The 20,976-nt window shown below is 39.3% G+C and overlaps 1 protein-coding gene across 8 annotated transcripts in view; it reads left to right on the top strand.

Moving 5' to 3' along the window:
- The window catches only part of esrrga (estrogen-related receptor gamma a), a 279,698-nt gene that overhangs the window by 124,833 nt on the left and 133,889 nt on the right, over nt 1–20,976 (top strand). The window contains exons 1-2 of one of the 8 annotated variants that reach the window (XM_061879099.1): nt 6,272–6,406; nt 12,651–12,758. In XM_061879099.1, coding sequence (XP_061735083.1) covers nt 12,703–12,758 — 56 coding nt within the window. In that variant the 5' untranslated portion in view covers nt 6,272–6,406; nt 12,651–12,702. Of the gene's footprint in view, nt 1–6,271; nt 6,407–12,280; nt 12,763–20,976 lie in introns of those variants that run through there. The other 7 variants (XM_061879139.1, XM_061879090.1, XM_061879133.1 and 4 more) reach the window with 7 other exon arrangements.

Below are 20,976 nucleotides of genomic sequence, written 5' to 3'. Positions count from 1 at the left end.
ATCCATCCATCCATTTTTTTTTTTACCACTTGTCCCTCTCATAAATAATATTAGATGACAATGGTTTGTATATGAGTGGACCAATTAAATTAAAACAAAACTGTTATGTGAACATCTCCTATACCTGAACTTGTTCTATAATCAAAAATAGATGTATAACGTGGTCAGTGATGAAGTGTTGATTCATCTGAGCTGACTTTTATAAGAGATTCATCAACAGTTACTTCAGAACCCCTCGCACTAATGTTGACCAAAAAGTTTTTTTTTCCACTCAATTTGCAGCCACGCTCCATGAAAATGTCAGCTAAATGCTTCTTAGTAAATAGAATTACCAGGTACCACTTTAACACTTTGTCTTTGATACCTCTTTCATTGAGAGCCTGATGAAGTCTGCGATATCTGCCGTGTTGGAACATTCATTTAGGTGTGTGTGTGTGCGTGTTTGTGTGTTGTCAGGCAAAGCTGGGCTCCACAAGCCTGTTGTCGGATTGTAATTGAGTAAGCCCAGTTCGAATGCATCTCCATCAGAGCGAGTGTGCTCCGTGCAGCCTCTAATCCTACAGCCATTACTAACGCTGCAGGAACGCCAGGTTGACTTCCAGGTAAGGCCCCTCATTGGAGGGAAGTGTGCTGCTGATTCATCAAAATGCATCACGCCTCCCCATCCAAAACCTCAGTTGTAGCGTGACATGCACCTGCAAGAAAATCCGATCTCGCGTTGCAGCGGAATTTGATTGGTCGGCAGTTAGTGCATTAATCTGCCAGATTTTTAAAGGCCTACTGAAATGAGATTTTCTTATTTAAACGGGGATAGCAGGTCCATTCTGTGTATCGTACTTGATCATTTCGCAATATTGCCATGTTTTTGCTGAAAGGATTTAGTAGAGAACATCCACGATAAAGTTCGCAACTGGAGAAAAGCCCTGCCTCTACTGGAAGTTGCAGACGATGACGTCACATGTTGATGGCTCCTCGTATATTCACATTGATTTTAATGGGAGCCTCCAACAAAAACAGCTATTCGGACCGAGAAAACGACAATTTCCCCATTAATTTGAGCGAGGATGAAAGATTTGTTTGAGGATATTGATAGCGATGGACTAGAAAAAGGAAAACAAAAACGCGATTGCAATCGCGTTGCATTGAGACGGATTCATATGTTTTTAGAGACATTTACTAGGATAATTCTGGGAAATCCCTTATCTTTCTATTGTGTTGCTAGTGTTTTAGTGAGTTTAACTGTACCTGATAGTTGGAAGTGAACGTCCACGGCCGGGTGTTGACGCGCAGTGTCTCGGGGGAGTCGACGGCAGCTGTACGGGAGGCGTAAGGTCAGCTGATATCCGGTAAGTGGCGACTTTTTAACCACAATTGTCTCACCGAAACCTGCTGGTTGACAAGTGGTCGGGATCCATGTCCGCTGTGATCCATAGTAAAGTTTCAACTCCGTGAATTTTAAACAAGGAATCACCGTGTGTTTGTGTGGCTAAAGGCTAAAGCTTCCCAACTCCATCTTTCTACTGTGACTTCTCCAATATTAATTGAACAAATTGCAAAAGATTCAGCAACACAGATGTCCAAAATACTGTGTAATTATGCCGTTAAAGCAGACGACTTTTAGCTGTGTGTGTGTGCAGCGCTCATATTCATAACAGCCCGTGACGTAACGCGTACACGTCATCATTACGCGATGTTTTCAAGAAAAAAGTCCCAGGAAATTTAAAATTGCAATTTAGTAAACTAAAAAGGCCGTATTGTCATTTGTTGCAATGTTAATATTTCATCATTGATATATAAACTATCAGACTGCGTGGTGGGCAGTAGTGGGTTTCAGTAGGCCTTTACAGCCTTCTTTTGTAACCACCTTCTCCTCTGATTTTGGATTGACATTTGCAATAAAAGCGACTGCTGTAGCACATTAATTAGTTCCAGCTCCTGATCACAAGCGACAAGGAACGCTAACTAACAAAATAGTTGATGAGATTAATGCTTTCTCAATGAGTTGACTTACTGGGGAAACTACATTGGTGTTTGGCTGGGGACTGCACTGCATCCACCTAAAGCTTGACGAAGAAAAACTACTATAATTTTTTTTTTTTTTTTACGTTTAAAAACACTTCCTTGTGGCCTATGCAGAATGTAATGGCACTTTGCCTTCCTTGCTCTGCATCTTGGGGTCCAGATCAAGAATGCCAACCAGAGAACGTAACATTCACATCAGTAATTACTATTGTTGTTTCCTTTTGTACTTGGTGCTGTAAATACAGCAGTGCAGTTGTGAGCAGGATTATCTGCTTTATGCTTTTGTCTTTGCTGAATAACCCACTTTAAACAAGCAGGTGTTGAATGACCATCGGATCCTGTTGATGCATGTTTGAACTGGCACTGGCAACTTTGGCCCCATGGTCACTTATTTCATAACCGTGTCTATAATCAAAACACAGACAGAGACACCATTGCGGGGGATTCTTTGTTTGGGCACTGAATTTTTACGGAATTATACTGACTGGTTTGTTACGTGCAGTGTGTGACCACAGGATAACCAAAAAAGCACACGAACAGCATTAACATTTGGGTACGCTGTCTTTAAATGTGCTTTGAAAACTGTAATTCGGAGTGACCGTGTGTGTTTGTTGAAAACGTGTCCTCTACGTCCCTGCTTTGTTCTCCGCACTTTGTTTTTCCTCTCAAAAAGTCACTGCCTGACAAGGTGCTGTGCACTGTAAAAAATTACACCTTGTTTGTACTTATTTATTTCCTCATGACAGTTTAATTATATCTGGGCCCCTTTGGAGGAAACCATATAAAAACTTGCCGTGTTCTAACAGATTCCAATTAGGAATGTAGGGAAATTAAAACATAGTTGTTTCTAAACGCTGTCATTTTTTTTTTCCACGGCCTCATCTTGGAATTATGTCTCAATCAGCACAGGCGCAAATAATTACTTGTATACCTTCTAACTGCCAGCGTTTACCAAATGGCAAAGCAATTTACAGCCATCATGGCCCAAGAAGCAATCATTGGGCCACCGATAAATTCACAGCCTGACGGTCTGGAGAGCAACATTGAAAGGCGAGGTTATTGTGGAGAATTAGAGATGGAGATAAAGGCGAAACGTCTGCCTCTCTGCTTCTTTTCCTCTCCTTTTCTCCTTAATGATTCCAATTGGTTTTATTTTCCCCCTCAACGTCCCCACTTATACATAACAAGTCATCGCACCAAGACACACACGTTAAATAGAAGCAGTGTGACGATTAGGTGATTATTTCCACACACACCATTAAACCCGGTCATTGCAGGCAAAAACACACAGACAAAAGCCCACACAGAGACATGAGCATTTGCACTTCAAGCAGCCACATGCATACTGGCTCAAAAGTAATTACTCACACACGTCATTAGACACTAACAGATGAAGTGGAGTGTGTTTATGTTCCATGTGTCTTTATGCGCACATACCTAGAATAACAAATTACAACACTACCTGGGTTTTCATGCGGCCTGGTTTAAGTAGGATTCGGTTTATGGCTAAACTTGGGTTTTTGTACAATTAAACGCACAATGTGCTTTTTTGTTATTGAATACGGTTGCTGCTGTAAGTAACCAACCATTAGGCCAACTAAAGTATATTTCAGCCTTTAAGAGTCTGTGTTTCCAAAGTGTCACTGAACGCACCACACAGTTAGACATAGCCAAACAATTAATGATTATAAGACAGTGGTTCTTAACCTGGGTTCGATCAAACCCTAGGGGTTCGGTGAGTTGGTCTCAGGGGTTCGGCGGAGCCTCCGCCGCGGAGGTCGGGACACACCCTACTCATCGTGTGTATAGAATCTTCTCCCTATCTGCGTATTATTTATACGGCAACCATAGAAGTCCCACTAATTTTGGCAGAACGGGGGCTGTGATGTGGTTTGTTTTCCCGGAATGCAAAGGAAGGTGACGGGACATGGCGTGAAGGTAAAGACATATTTGAATGTATCTATACAAAAAAATGCAAACTAATGGATGTCGAGCGGGTCCAACATGATACTGTGAAAGTTCAATCCAAAGCGGATCCAACACAGCAGCGAGAGTCCTGTCCACAGCGGAGCCAGCAGGAAACCATCCCAAGCGGAGGCGGATCAGCAGCGCAGAGATGTCCCAAGCCGATACACAGGCAAGCGGTCCATCCTGGGTCCCGACTCTGGAAGAGCGGTCCATCCTGGGTCCCGACTCTGGACAGCCAGTACGTCATCCATGGCCATCGGACCGGACCCCCTCCATAAGGGAGAGTGGGACATAGGAGAAAAAGAAAAGAAACGCCAGATCATCTTGTCTAAAAAAGTGAGTCTAATTAAAGGCTAGAGTATACAAATGAGTTTTAAGGTGAGACTTAAATGCTTCCACTGAGGTGGCATCCCGAACTGTTACCGGGAGGGCATTCCAGAGTACTGGAGCCCGAAATGAAAACGCTCTATAGCCCGCAGACTTTTTTGGGGCTTTGGGAATCACTAATAAGCCGGAGTCCTTTTAACGCAGATTTCTTGCAGGGACATATGGTACAATACAATCGTATCATGTTGGACCCGCTCGACATCCATTGCTTTCTTCCTCTCCAAGGTTCTCATAGTCATCATTGTCACCGACGTCCCACTGGGTGTGAGTTTTCCTTGCCCTTATGTGGGCCTACCGAGGAAGTCATAGTGTTTTGTGTTGTGGTTTGTGCAGCCCTTTGAGACACTAGTGATTTAGGGCTATATAAGTAAACATTGATTGATTGATTGAAAGGTGCGCATAAGGCGGAGAACAAATATGGCTGAAAAATAAAAACTACCACAAAGGCAAAACTGTGGATATGAAACAAAAGACTCGCTAAACGTCACATGAATAAACAAAACTTACTCGGAAGGAAATGAGCAGAGCGATACAAAACCAGAGTGAACAGAGCATGGCGCAACAACAATGACGCCAGCCCGACTGCCTGGCAACTACAAGCTTAAATAATAGTGACATGTTAATCACAGGTGTGTGAGTCTTAAACAAATCAAGTGCATAAGTCCAAATGAGTACAGGTGAACTAATCGGTCGTCATGGTGACAAAACAATTGAGCATAAACAGGAACTAAAAAGAGTCTTAAACCAACAGAACATAACTAAACAAAACGTGACCACAGAACATGACAAATTTGCAGGTTTGTCGTTTGTTGTGAGTTCATGCTCTGTGTTGGTTTTGTTCTTTGATGTTCATGCACAGTTTTTTTTGTGCACCAGTAAAAAAAAAAAACATAACTTTGTTTTGAATTTGAAAAAAAAAAAACATTTTAATTTTCACTAAAGGAGGATTTGTTGAATGCGCATTTGAAACTGTTGGGGTTCGGTACCTCCAGCAAGGTTAAGAACCACTCTTATAAGAGATGGAATTCGTTAACTTTGACAGCCTTGCTTTCAAGCAAATAAGTATTTTAAGCTATTTCTTGTGCCAATTTGAGGGTGAGTACAAGACACCACAAAAAAATGTGTTCTTCGGGGAGTACAAGCGGCCACAATTTCCATCCATCCATCCATTTTCTACCACTTGTCCCTTTTGGGGTCGCGGGGGGTACTGGAGCCTATCTCAGCTGGACACTGGCGGAAGGCGGTATACACCCTGGACAAGTCGCCATCACAGGGCCAACACAGATAGACTGACAACATTCACACACTATGGCCAATTTATTGTTGCCAATCAACCTATCCCCAGGTGCAATTCTTTGGAAATGGGAGGAAGCCGGGGTACCCGGGGGGAACTCACACAGTCACGGGGAGAACATGCAAACTCCACAGAGAAAGATCCCGAGCCTGGAATTGAACCCAGGACTGCAGGACCTTCGTATTGTGAGGCAGACGCACTAACCCCTCTAGCAAGAAAGGCTCACTGTGCCTTGGGCCTTCGATGAAGTGTTCATGTGACCCGGTTTTATTATGACCACGAAAGGGACAAGCGGTAAAAAATGGACAGATGGATGGCTGACTGTGCCACTTTCTCAAAAGCCAGGTTGTAAAGAAACTACATCTACTTAACTTTAATTACTGCAACTTTTCACTTCTGATACTGCAGCCTTGACTATTTGGCTGATATCGATAAGATACGATATCAGCACAAATAAATTATTTGTGCACTAGGCAAAACATTTTTTAAAAATGATGTATTATTTGAAATAATACATACTTTTTTGCCCACTTTTTTCGTAATGTGGAATGTTATAAAAGGCTTGATTTAGTGTCATGTTGTTGTGATCATGTGGATCTTCTTTCTTAATCCTGACTCTAATTTGCATGTATGCGTTCATTTCAATTTGTCCTACGTGAGTTGCCATAGTCAGGAAGCAAGCTACTTTTTGTTCCCATCTTTCCCATCAAGTTGAACGTGTTGAAGTAATTTACTGTAAGTATTGTAATGATTACACATCCGCGGTTTGATTGTTGCGTACATCTTAAATGTTGTGTTGTTTTTCCAAATTCGGAGATGCGGAATTCGCACTTTACAAGCGCTAATGCTAACTAGTAGCATGTCTATGGCGAATCCAATATAAATTAGCATTGAGCTAGCGTGTTTGCGTACATCAATTTTTTTAATGTTTGGAATGTCAGAGAGAAGTTATTTTACCTGTAATGTAAGTTAATTGACATATTGCATTTCTGTGTGCTCTCTTTTAAAATGTTTTGAAACAAAGACTATAAATGCTCTCAAATGGAGCTACAACCAACAAACTAGCATACCATCAATTGACAAAACTGACAGCAATCAGGCAGTTTAGTGATCAAAATTAAATGCGCTTAAAATCACTAGACACTTAGGGAAAGCAATGCTAAAAAAAATTCATAAAAAAATTTAATAAAAATAATCATCAATTTCTGTCCCGCCTGATTCTAAAACTAAGCTGAAGACCTTAAAACTGATTTAGATATGTACAAATCAATAATTATTTTTAAATGGTGTGTTTTTAACTCTTGTTGGGTTTTTGAATAACCATATATTTCTTTCTGCGCCCATCATGCATACACACACACACACACACACGCACACACACACACACACACACACACACACACACACACACACACACATACATTTAGTGCAGGGGTTCTTAACCTGGGTTCGATCGAACCCTAGGGGTTCGGTGAGTTGGCCTCGGGGGTTCGGTAGAGCCTCCGCCGCAGCAGTCAAGACACACCAGACTCATGAATTGAGCGGTCCTCTCCGAGGTTTCTCATTGTCCCATTGGGTTGACTTTTTCCTTGCCCTGATGTGGGATCTGGACCGAGGATGTCGTTGTGGCTTGTGCAGCCCTTTGAGACACTTGTGATTTAGGGCTTTATAAATAATCATTGATTGATTGATTGATTGATTGATTGATTAACGTGGACCCCGACTTAATTAAACAAGTTGAAAAACTCTTTCGGGTGTTACCATTTAGTGGTCAAGTGTACGGAATATGTACTGTACTGTGTAATCTACGAATAAAAGTCTCTTTCATTCAATCAATCAATCACTCGTGTAAATAAAAATGTCTCCCTATCGTCGTATCTGTACTGCAAAGTTTAAATTTGAATGACAATAAAAAGGAAATCTAAGTATTATGGATACCCCCAAACAATGTTCCCTCTAATTTTCCATCTGATTTGCAAGTGTGTAATTTGTTGTGAGTTCACCCACTGTGTTGGTTTTGTTCTTTGAACAAGATGATGTTCATACATGGTTTATTTTGTGCAATAGTAAAAAAAAGAAAAAAAGAAACTTTGTCTTGAATTTGCAAAAAAAAACAAAACAACAACTTTATTTTTCACTAAAGAAGGGTTCGGTGAATGTGCATATGAAACTGGTGGCTTTCGGCACCTCCAACAAGGTTAAGGACCACTGATTTAGTGTGTTGCAGATGCTGCTTTTTAAGTGAATATGATCCATAGCGCCCTCTGTTGGCTATTAGTGAATTACAGTTTCCTTGGTCCTCTTCCCCTTCTGTTTTTTTTTTTCTTTCCTTTAATTTTGTGTGGTAGAACAAGCCCACGGGACAGCACCTGTCAATGTAATGTTGTTTATATGACGGCCACACATTTATCAATGTGTGGCCCTGTGGTCAGGTGCTTAAGTGACCGGCTCTTTGAATTTCTAGAATACTGTTCTGACCCACTCGCACCCCTGCGTGAACTTTCTGTGGCCTATTGAGTGCTGTGATTGATGACACTATGAGTTGCAATGGATAATTCTCCTGCAGATCAAACACACACACTCTCTCTCTCTCTCTCTCTCACACACACACACACACACACACACACGCGCGCATGTAATAACAAAAGAGGAGTGATAGGTCTGTTTTAAAAGTAGAGTTCATACTTCATTCATTGCTGCCTATTATTACATGTAATACAGAATTTTCCTTATGTGGAGTTTTTATGTATTGATATGTATTGATGTCCCGTACATTAAAGAGAACACATTCGCCCGTATACACACACACGCACACACACACACACACACACACATGCGTCAACACAACACATGTTTATTTCCCTGGCTTTTATCGTGATAGGCTTGTGTTTATGAGCTCCACCAGTGAAAGAGAGAGGAAAGTGGCCTAAAGGGGTCACTGTCAACATGCACACTGACTGAGAGACAATCGATAGGTGGGGGAGGTGAAGATGGCGGTCACAGAGGGGTAGAACAACCATGGCAAAACCATAGAATGGGTTAGGGGGTTGTTTAAAACAAACTATTTGTTGAACTGTTGAATACAGCACATGCGATCGTTGTGTGATTGCTTTTTAGTTTACCTGTCGGTGGTTAGGTAGTGTGTTTTTGTGTCTATATTGTGCAGTGATGACATTTTTGTGCTTCGTTTTGGTAGCTCTGTTTCAATCAACTTTGGCATAATTCATATGATGGTGTTTATATTGCGGTGTAATATCATATCATCAGTTAAATACTATTTTACATTTCAGAAGAGGAGAATGTCATAAACTTGTTTTAACGTGAGTGCGTATGTGTGTGTGTTTGTAAGGTTTTGGTAAAGTGTTTGTTTGCCCAGCACTGACGGCCGCATTGATTCACACTCATCTTTGTCGATGCTTATAAGTCCCTGGATACATCATAACTCTGTGTGTGCGTGCGTGTGAGCGTGAACCTGACGGCAAGTGTGTGTACTCTTTAGTTGGATTATGTTTATGCAAAGGACGTTAAATTGAGTTTACAGTGAGATTATCCTTATATATATATATATATATATATATATATATATACATTTGTTGAGAGTTGACATACTAATTTTTGAGACCCTGAAATATAATGGAAAAATGTTTTTTTTATAAAATGACCAACAACCTGCAATTACATAAAAAGAAACTAAATCTATTGAATAAACTAGGGCTGTCAAAAAGAACAAGTTAATTTGAGTGATTAATCACAAAAATAATGCATTAATTGTGTGCAGTTGGAGATTAATCACACAATTTACTTAAGTGGAGAAGGTTACCTGAAAGGCGGCGTGCGCGATCAGATCAATGCACACGTCAGTGCAAAGATGAGTGAGGAGACTGACTGGTGTGCTCGCTGGCAAATTTCACTTCAAAATAAACCCTATCAGGGCTTCAGATAAAACTGTTACAATGTTTTGAGCAAATAAATTATATACATTTAAGTAAAACATTTTACAAATGTGATAAGGCCGATCTGACATTAATTTTGCATTCATGTCCAAATATTGAGGTATTTTTCAAAGTTAATTCCATCCATCCATCCATTTTCTACCGCTTATTCCCTTTTGGGGTTGCGGGGGGTGCTGGCGCCTACAAAGTTAATTCAAATTATGCAATTAAGTCATTTACTGTGGTTAATCACAAATAATCTAAGTATAAAAGTGTGATTAATGTGGTAAAAAAATCTGTCATTTGACAGCATAAACACATCCTTTGGTTGTTGCCAAAGTGAGGGACAACTAGTTGTAATTTACTGTGACTAATCAAAATGTAAAAGTGTAAATAATTTGATTTAAAAATGTACAATTTGACAGCACTAAAAAACCATATGCTTTGTATTATTCCAAAGTGAGGAATAACTAGTAATAATTTAGTGTGAATAATCAGGATTATTCCAAATTCAAAAGTGTGATTAATCTGATGAAAAAATTAATCATTTGACAGCTCTGAAGAAAAAAAAAAAACACTTGCTTCATTTATTTGACTAAGTGAGGAACAACTAGTAGTAATTTACTGTGATTAATCATGAATAATCTAAATTCAAATTTGTAATTAATCTGGTTTTAAAATTATTTGACAGCATTAAAAAAATCACATTCTGCGGTTATTTGAATGAGGACCAACTGGCAGTAATTACTGTGATTAATCACGAGTAATCAAAATTTAAAAGTATGATTAATCCGATTAAAATGTATCAATTGACAGCACTAATAAATACACATGCTTCGATTTTAAACCAAAGTGAAGAACAACTTTTTGTAATTTACTGTGATTGATCGCGATTAATTCATATTCAAAAGTTTGATTCTAAATAAAACAATTTTTGACAGCACTGAAAAAAGAAACATGCTTCGGTTATTGGACTAAGTGAAGAACAACTGACAGTAATTTACTGTGATTAATCATGTTTTTTTTTTCAAATCCAAAAGTTTAATTAAGGTGATTTTTAAAAATAAACATTTGACAGAACAAAAAATGACATGCTTTGGTTGTTTGATTAAGTGTGGACTAATTTGTTGTAATTTACTGTGATTAATCATGATTAATCCAAATTAAAAATGTGATTAATCTGATGCAACAAATTAATCATTTGACAGCACTTAAAAAACACATCCTTTGGTTATTTGACTATGTGAGGAACAACTAGAATTAAATGTGATTAATTGCAATTAATTCAAATTCAAAACTGTGATTTATCTAATTTAAGAAAAATATTTATTTGGCAACGCTAAAAAATGAGACATGCTTTGGTTATTTGCCAACGTGAGGAACAACTAGTAGTAGTTTAGCGTGAAGCTCAGGAAATTTTGCCTTTCAACATGACAAGAATGCAAATCCACCCGAAGAAAATGTTGATTTCTTGAGAGCCCAGACCTAAATACAATTGAATATCCTGTGAAAGGGGGCGCTGCATAAGACAGTGTGACAGATTTGAAGAGTGTTCAAATGTTGCCAAGTCAAAATGTGCCATGCTGGTAATAATAATTCTTATCCAAAAAGACTGAATGATGTCAACAGCCTTTAATATATTATTATTTATTATTATTATATTGTTTCCATTTTACAATGATGAGTACAGGTTGTATGGCACATTAAGTTAGGGAATGAGTTATTGCAGAAAATGGTCAAATGTGATGTACTGTTGTTATTATTGTTTCCATTTTACAATGACGAGGAGAAGTTGTATGGCACAGTAAGTGAGGGAATGAGTTATTGCAGAAAATGGTCAAATGCGATGTCCTGCTGATTAGTTTGTTGCACCACCGGCCATTAGTCAACAAATGTCCACTGTAGAGGAAACTGGTTTTGAGGACGATATATGCATCATAATAAATACATCTATTGTATGTACAGTAGTTGTAAAGCGTTTGACCTCCCAACTAAAGAGTGGAAGGCCTTCAAAAATTTCCCCTTAAAAGATGTTTTAATGTATCAACACATGTACAGTCGCATCACAAGCAGAAGTTAGTTTTAAAGCAACGCTCGTACGATAAGTACATGACATCATATTTCAGTTTTCGCAATACAGAAATCAGTCTGCACACACGTTTACATCAAAGGAACTGGTTTGAGGAAATGTTTTATTATCTGTTCTCCTCCAAAGCTGCTAATCACAAGCGCTCTCTTTCATCTTTGCATCCCCTCCCTGCACTTCCTGCAGTGTTGAAAGAAGCGCTGACGTGTCAGAGTTTCAGGAATAAGATTGAAAATGTGAGGCACAGTCAATATATGTCCTCAATGTAGTTTTGTAGACGCTCTCTCCTCGGTGTGTAAAGTTCTGGTACAGCGTGCAGCTTACATGCAGCTTTGGAATTGGTCATGCTCGCTAGTGTGGTTACAGCCATCCTCTTTTTGATGGTGGTGGTTGATCACTAAAAAAATATGTTTTATTCCAACTATATTTACCACAGGACGTCTACACTCACCTGTCTCATCCTCTCCTCTCTTCCCTACAGCATCCCTATTTGTCCGGCCCCTCCCTCTCCACCTGCTCTGCTTCCTCACGCTGCTCCTGTCCCCGCCCCTGTCCCCACCCCTCCCCGCAACCATAGGCCGAGGGTCCACCAATGGCGGCAGCTCCGGCAGCCTTGAGGGACTACATATGCAAAACAACTGATGCTTAATATTCATGAGCTTCTTTTGGGGCTTTAAGTCGTTGATTAGGACAGCGGCACAGCTTTCTGTCCCAACTGCCCGCCTGACTGGCTGACTTTATGTGTGTGTGTGCGTGTGTGTCTGTCGCACCCCTTCTCTCTCCCACCGGCCATACACACACACACTCTCTCACTCACATCCACCCAGAGCAGATCAGTGCAGGCAGGCAGCGCTCAGCCCGCTAAATTGTGTTGCTTCCTCCAAGTGGAAGCGAGGACCGAGAGACCGGAGAAAGAAGAGGACACATATTGAAACTTTTTTTTTTTCTTCCCACAAAACAGCCCAATCTTTTTCTCTGGAGGAGGTTGACATGACAATGAGCCGTTATCGCCGATGGATTTGGTAGGACATCCGCTCTCCGAGTGTTTTTTAATGCACTCTGAACAAGAGTAGGTAAATTTTACCTTTTATTCTAATTTGTCATTGTATTCCATTGTGGCTGTGTGTATGTTGTTTCTGCTGTCATCTATCGTGTGTATGTGTGTGTGTGTGTGTGTGTGTAACAGCAGTGTCAGGACAACAGCAACTCATTATGGCATCACACCTGAGAGACTGACCCACACGCATACACACACAAGTTTTTTACTGTGTCTGCATGTTCATCCCAGTGTGGGGGACAAGAGCCCATAAGTGAGAGGATGAAAAGAGGGGAAGCGCTCTTAAATGCCAGAGGAGGTAGAATTTCAGACGGCCGACTCAGCATGTGGCCCTGCACAGGAATTAGACACACACACACACTTTGACACAACACCAACAAAAACTGAGTCGCTCCTTTTGCTGCTCTTTTTCGGTTGGTGTCATAAAGACCTGCTAGTGGACATAAGTGTGTGTGAGTTTTCTTGAAGAAACAGCATTTATTTTTTAACCAACCTTAGCCTTTTTTATGCAAATACAGTTAAAAAAAAAGTTGGAGTGTGTGTAACCATCACCATGTAAAATGATTTCAACGTTTGTTCATGCAAACAACAAGTAGGTTAAATTCAGCTGTGCAAAATCTTGCCCTCTATATAAATGTCTTCATGTGTGTGGAAAAGTGCAAAGAAAACAAATCAAGTCTGAGGCCGATGTGATGCGTTTATTGAGGATGTCTTTAAATGCAAACAAAAACACTGGAAAAGCACCTAAACACGTGTTACTGATTCTGCTTTTAAAAAAGAAACACTCATTTTTAAAGTTAAACTAAAATGTTGTGTATATATTGTGTGTGCGGGATGGTTATTTAAAGAATAATTAGACTTCAATAACTTTTGAAAATGTGTCAAAATGTCAGTTTAGTGTCATAAATTAGTCTCTTTTAAAAATACTGACACAAAATCTGTATTTCTTTATTATTAAGACGTGGGCTCAGTATCATTTACCTTTTTAAAAACAAACAAACAAACAAACAAAAAAAAGTCAGTGTGGGTCTTTCTGCTGATCTTTCAGATACAAACCAGTTTGACCAGTTTGGAACATGCCCACAGTGAAATTGAAGTTTCAGCACTTTCCTTTAGCTTTTATGCTGTAAATGTGTTTGATTGTGATATTTTACAACAGATGCATTTTGTATAATAAGCTCTACTTTTACAATTCCATATATCATGCATACTTCCTTCAATCCATCCATGTTCTTTCTCCGCTTCTTAGTCTTCTCATGCACCCATTTCTAACACTAATTAAAGTATTAGGGATCCTGATGATGATGATACTGATATCAATAATAATAACGTTATGCTATTAATATAATTAAACCCTCCTTTGCCATCTTATACATACCATTAGCATATCATTAGAGTTTATTTTCCTATGTGACTTTGAGGAATTGTATTTATTTTTTGCCGACATGCGTGCTGCTCAAAGACGGCCGTGTATGCAAACCATGAAGGCAGTCATCGCAAAGCAAATAATTGCAGTAAAAAAAGTAATAATATTTTCTTATGTTATGCATGGAGAATGTGGTATAGTGATGTACTTTTTGTATGATTTGTTAAACTGACACCACTGTAGGTGTAGCCAGCAGAATTATATCAAGCGATTAAATGATGGTGAGGTGGTAGAGATGGCGCTCCACTTTAAGTCTCTGTGTGTGGTGTTTTGAAAGTAATTGTTTTAATTTGTTTTAGCAGCAAAAATTTAGCCGACATTTCAAAATCATAATGGATGACCATCAGGAAAAAAATGTCATTGTATGTCCAACTGTTCAACTTTGCTATATAGAATTTGTAGTACGTTTCTATAGACGTATAACAATTCAAGCATATCCAAAAGTATGTGTTTGCGTGTGATAACCACAATTTTTTTATTTTACTTTATTACACATAAATGTTTATTGTTTATATTTTCAGCGCATGTTTTGAATCTCTCTGTTTATTTCCATGAGGAAAGGCAAGCACTAAAGGGAGACAGCGAGATGAAGCTGACTGTTTGGGTGGGGGGTGACCAGAGAGAGATTGCGTAAATTAAAATCCTTTTAATCTCCTTATAAAATCATTTACTTAATTCATCTGTCAGGGCATGTCAATATGTGCCGCACTGATTTGTTGCCCGTGTGCGCTTCTGTTTGTGTGTGTGTGTGCGTGTGTGTTTGTGACCTGAATGACTGGCCGGTGAAAGGTGGTGTTCCTCTTTTTTTGTGTCCGCTCGCCTGTCCCGATGGCATTTGTTATCTGTCAGGTTTGTCCTCGCCTACACTCACTGACACACACGCACACACATTAAAAAGGCAGGCCTGGCTCATGTGTGAAGGGTCCGAGCATTCCGGCAGTAATTTAGTCCTGTAAAAGGGGAGGGAGGGATGCAAAAGAGTGAGACAGAGAGGGGATAGGTGGAAGGAAGACAAGGGTGGGGGGCAGCTGCTTTTGTCTGGCACCCCTGCTCTTAGCGGTCTGTGGGACGCATGAGCGCACACATGGCTGCACATACACTCGTTCTAGATCATGCTTTTTCATCTTAAAAAAAAGTCACACATTGTCTTTAGTGATGCACATGATATGAATTTGACTGATTTCACTCTCAATCAATCAGTGTGTGTGTGTGTGTGCGTGTGTGTGTGTGCGTGTGTGTGTGTGTGTGTGTGTGTGTGTGTGTGTGTGTGTGTGTGTGTGTGTGTGTGTGTGTGTGTGCGTGTGTGTTATGGGTCAATGCCGGCCTTGATGTGTTGAAAGAGCAGTACGAGGGGACCGTACCAGCTGTGACACACACTCACCGCAATTAGCCGCCACGCCGCAGCCCAGCCAAATGTGTGTGTGTGTGTGTGTGTGTGTGTGTGTGCGTGCGTGTGCGTGTGCCTGTGCGTGTGATTGAATGCCAAAGGGACGATTGCAAAAACAGAGAGAGTGTTATGGTATTGAGAGAGGCGCAATCGCGCTCATCCCAATCTCTTCTTTTTCCCCCCACATCGCCCCATTCTGCAGGCACGATCCATACATCAGAGTGTATAGTCATTATTATCACTTGATATCAAATCATTTGTGGTTCCGCTGCTTACCAACAAATATTGACTTCATTTCCCATTTGGCAGATTCAAATCATGTGGGAGGAAAGAGGTTTCTTACCTAATATATTTAGGGGATATTTTTTCCAGCGTTTTTATGGCTGTTTTGCATAAACCGCACAAGAATCAAAATTAAACAACGCGGTACCGCCTGTATAAAAAAGTATTCTGCAATGCCGAGGCCGGGGAGTTGTGATGTTTGACACTCTCTTTTCCCCGCCCGGTTTTGCTGGAAGCAATTGTGCGACAAGTGTTGTATATCGGACATAGCCGCCGACGTCGTAATGCAACTAATTGTGCCTTTGAAGGATGGAATAAAAGCGCAAACATACTTCGGATAATCTCCCGCTTTCTTCTGTAGTTCATCTTGAAGTTGGAAAATCACTTTTTTTTAGTTGACATAGCAACAGAAGTGCATTTTTTTATACATATATTTATTAATTCATTTAGCAACAACGCTTTAAAAGTTGTCCGAACGATGCTAATCTGTTTCTAGATTCTACGTTAGAAGGCTTTTGAACCCCCAGCCTCAGCTATGTTGCACAAGACCGTTTCAGTTTACTTAGTGAAAACGGAATTCCTCTTCAGGAATGAGAATTAATTTAATAATACATTTCTTCCCAGGTAGCGAAAGATGAGTCTGTATCTATGGAAAGGTTAACTGAGCGCCATTTGTGTTGGAAAATGTGAATTCATCACTATTAATAACAATTTTTATGTTGCATCTTTAAAATGAAGCCATCAGTGTGTGTGTGTGTGTGTGTGTGTGTGTGTGTGTGTGTGTGTGTGTGTGTGTGTGTGTGTGTGTGTGTGTGGTGTTCAAGGCTTCTAACGGGGGCCCTAATGGGAGGAGACAGCGCAGACCAGGCCTCAATAGAACAAATTTAGATGGAGAGGTGGCGTGTGTGTGCGTGTGAGAGCTAGAAGAGAAGGAAGGTCCTGCTTTTTTGGCCTCGGCCTCGTATGATTCAGTTTTTCGGCTTTGTGCGTCCAAGAAAAGGTGTAGCGGAAAGGGGCGGGGTGAGCGAAGGAAATGGATGACCATGCCACCTGCAGACTGACAGTGAAATATTCCTCCACTCATCCTCCCATCATGCTTCATGTGGCAGACCACGCTCCTTCTTCTGTCTCCCATACCACCATCTTATACGTTAGATGTTTCCTTCGCTTCGATCAAAATGCATGGTCAGCAGCACATATTCTGTGGCAGAAATTGTAAAATATATGTTAGATTATACTTTTTAGGTTTTTGACACATAATTCTACTCAAACCTATAAAATAATACTTGAAATAAAGGCTAAAAGTAAATATTGCCTATTTAACATCAGTGATTAATAGATTCAGACTCAAAAAATACCTTATATTGCGAAGTGTACGAAGTGTGGCCTACCCTGAGGATGCATCTGGTTTTATTTGTCTTCTACAACTAAAAACATATCAGAACAGGTGAACATGCATTTTCTCGCTGCAGAAAGGAAATAAATAGCATCACATACACAGTTAAATAATGTTTGCGTAAACTGTGTATGAATATGTTGTGTGTTTTCCTAAATATCTGATAAGAAAAAAAAGATATTAACACGTCGTGCCCTCTGGAGGTCTTTGCCTCATCGCAGTTGATCCCCACTTTGCTTTTTCTTCTTCGCAGAGAACAATTTATTTCCGCCTTGCCCCGTTCTTCCTCCACCGCTTACCTCCCAACACACTCTCCCCGTATCCTTACCTCCTCACCCGCCTCCGTCCTCACCCTGCAGGCCCCTCCCGTGCGGAGCTGTCACCTTTCTGCACCCGCTCAGTCCCTATTAAGAACGACAGCCCATCTGCCGCCTGCCCCGCTAACAGCTCCCGTCGCTAACGCTAACGTGTACACACATCCGCTCACACACACACACACACATACATACACACACACGCGCGCACACACACATACGTGCCTACAGCACACTGCATCTAGCCCCATCTGCCCTGATGTAGACACGAAACAGCCACACACACATCTGTATAGAAGTATGTTCTTCAAAGCATTTTTCGTGATCATATTTAAGAAATTTGTTACAACAGGTAACAGTCGGACTGTTTTGCAGGTTGGATCACAGACAAAAAACACTGCAGTGACGCACTTCCAGAGTGCTGCCGTGACGCACACTGCTTAGTCCACAATCTCAGAGCAATAGTGTTAGGTAGTCCATATTGTTGAATCAAAGTCATCAAAAATTAAGCAATTAAAATTTATGTTACATGTCTATGACTGTGATTTTTTTTTGTATAAACTCCCTACAACATTACTAACTTTCAGAAATATCATAAAAACATATAAGTAAACAACCGCTTTTTTTTCAGTAAAGATATATTATAACGTTCGTACAAAGGACAGTTTTGTATGAACTCCCTAAAATCCTCTAACATGCAGCACTTTTTGTTTCCTCCCTAAAGACATAAAGAAACAGTCACCATGTTTAAAGACCTTCCAGAAATCTAATTTCTCATAACTACAGTCTATGGTGTATGAACTCCCTAAACTCCTTTTTCAGTCTATTTTTTTATAGTACTACATTTTTTTTTTACATAAGTCAAAAGTACACAACTACCTTTTCTCCAGTTAACCAACATGTTTAAGTTGTATTTAAATTACAGTTATGTATGAACTCCCTTAACTCCTCCACGATGCAGCACTTTTGGTTTCCTCCTTAAAGACTTACAGAAACAGTCAACATGTTTGAGGACCTTCCCAAAATCTAATTTCTCATAATTACAGTCTATGGTGTATTAACTCCCTAAACTCCTTTTTCAGTTAATTTGTTTATATTACAACATAAGTCTGAAGTACACACTACCTTTTTCCTGTTAACCAAAATGTTTAAGTTTTATTAAATTAAAGTTATGTATGAACTTCCTACCTCCTCTAACATGCAAAACTATTGGTATTATTAGTAAACTTTAGAAAACTTTTTTTTAAGAAACCACCTGAGAAATACATTTTTCTCATATGTACAATAAATTGAGTATGAATTCCCTAAAGAATTTTTAATATTATTTACTTTTTATAATACATTTTTTATTTGACAAAAGTCATCAGTAAACCCCGACTTTTTTCTAATTAAGTTTTATACAAATGACAGTTTTGGTTGAACTCCCCAAATGCGTCTAACATGTAGAACTATTGGTATCCTCACTAAAGACAGCAACATTTTGAAGGAATATATCTTAGAATACTTTTCTTGTGATTACAGTGCATTTTGTGCAAGCTACCTAAACTAAATTTAAATAGTATATTTTTATGGTACATCACTTTTGTTTATTTTTTCATAAAAGTCATGTATTAACAGCCCCAATATGTAAAAGACATACACAGTGAATTGGTTTGTGTATGAACTCTCTATCACTCCTCTAACATGTAGAACTATTGGTATTATACTTTTAATGATATAATATTTTCATAAAGGACTTAGCTTCAAGTAAGTCAAAAAACATGTTATGTTCATTTTCAGTGCGTTTTTGTATTAACTTCCTTCACTCTGCAAACGTCCACACACATAACTAAGGCTATCAGGCTCCTTTATATTATTATGACACAATATTTCCACAAAAGTCATATGAAAACAGTGCATTTTTGCTACAGTGCATTTTTGTTTTGTATGAACTTCCTAAAGTCCTCAAACATGCACAGACAAAATTATTGGTTTCAGACTTTTATTTTACTTTCTATTAATTCCACATAAAAACATTAATAAACCCCCACATTTTGTGTTTTTTAGTAGTATGAACTCCCTAAACTCCTACTACTGTACATGTGTGCAGATGCAAAAAATAAGGCTAATAGGTTATTTTAAAATATTGTTCTGGTACATTGTTTTCCCACAAATCACCCAAATGTTTTAATTAATCCACCTAAAAATATTTACCATTTACAGCTCTTTATTTTTGTATGAACACCCTAAACTCCACTGTCTTTTACTGGAGGTTATCACAAGTCAATACTGACAGGAAATACTGATACATGGACATATTAGTGTGTTTCATCTGGAAATAAAAAAATCAGCTTTTAAAAAAGGCCAGTGCTGTATATAGCTTTTGAAAATAACGTTCATTATCACACGTCATTGTTGACAAACATCCTCAATGTCTTCTATATTTGATACACTGAACCACAGTGTTTAATGATGTGATGGCTTTTTTACTTGTCGTCACGTGTCGTGATGACATTCTACTTACTGTCCAGCAGAATAATTAAAAACCTTAAAATGTTAATTTGGGGACAGGCCCTATATATGTACTGTATGTGTGTGTCTGTGTCTGCATTTGCGTGTGTCCACGTGCAGTGTGTGGTGGCATTTGTTTCCTTCAGGGCTAGGTGCCTTTTGCATTAGTAAGAATGGCAACTGTCTCATCAATCACTACATCCCCATGTCTCACACACATACACACACACACTGCCATGGTCATTCTATTCGCAGATGGGCCAGCAACACATGAGCGAGTCACTGAGCAGCACGCACACACACATGCACACACGCACAGACACACACACACACTTATGCAGCGAGTATAGGCTGGAATAGGCTGAGTAGGATTACAGTTTACATTCACTTTGTTACCATTTAACTTTAATGCTCATAAAAGTAATTTAAAAATAAAAACAAAAAAGAAGAAAAATTAATTACTAAAGGGATTTAAACCAGCAACATAATACTGGATGTGCTTATGTTGGCGATGACAGCAGGGTAAAAAAGTTATATTAAGTGTTTTCTGTCTATATGGCACTGTGACACGGCAAGCAAAGCCAATAAGAGTGTGCAGCTAGCTAAATATTGATTGGTCTTATTCACCAGAGTGGAACTAAAACCAACAAATTACACAGGCCGACCTCTCCACTCTATACATGGAGAGAGCGACATTAGGCCACATTAGGTATACCTTCACCTTCTAATGAGACGGATTAGTATTCAAATGTTTTTACTGTATCACTGGGAACTGTTTCTAATGCTTAGGTGACGTTAATGCATTCTAACAACTTTTGTAATGATCCATCATTGCAAATGAAAATACTCAACTTGAGCATTATTATCTTTTCTATTGAATTGGATGGATCTTGCTAGATTGTGCAGAATCGGTCGAACATTTTGCTGTTTACTGA

The sequence above is a fragment of the Nerophis ophidion genome, linkage group LG02, assembly GCF_033978795.1.
Source record: "Nerophis ophidion isolate RoL-2023_Sa linkage group LG02, RoL_Noph_v1.0, whole genome shotgun sequence".
Taxonomy (NCBI): Eukaryota; Metazoa; Chordata; class Actinopteri; order Syngnathiformes; family Syngnathidae; genus Nerophis; species Nerophis ophidion.
The sequence above is the reverse complement of the archived record's forward strand: the minus strand, read 5'-3'. Positions and strand labels throughout refer to the sequence as shown.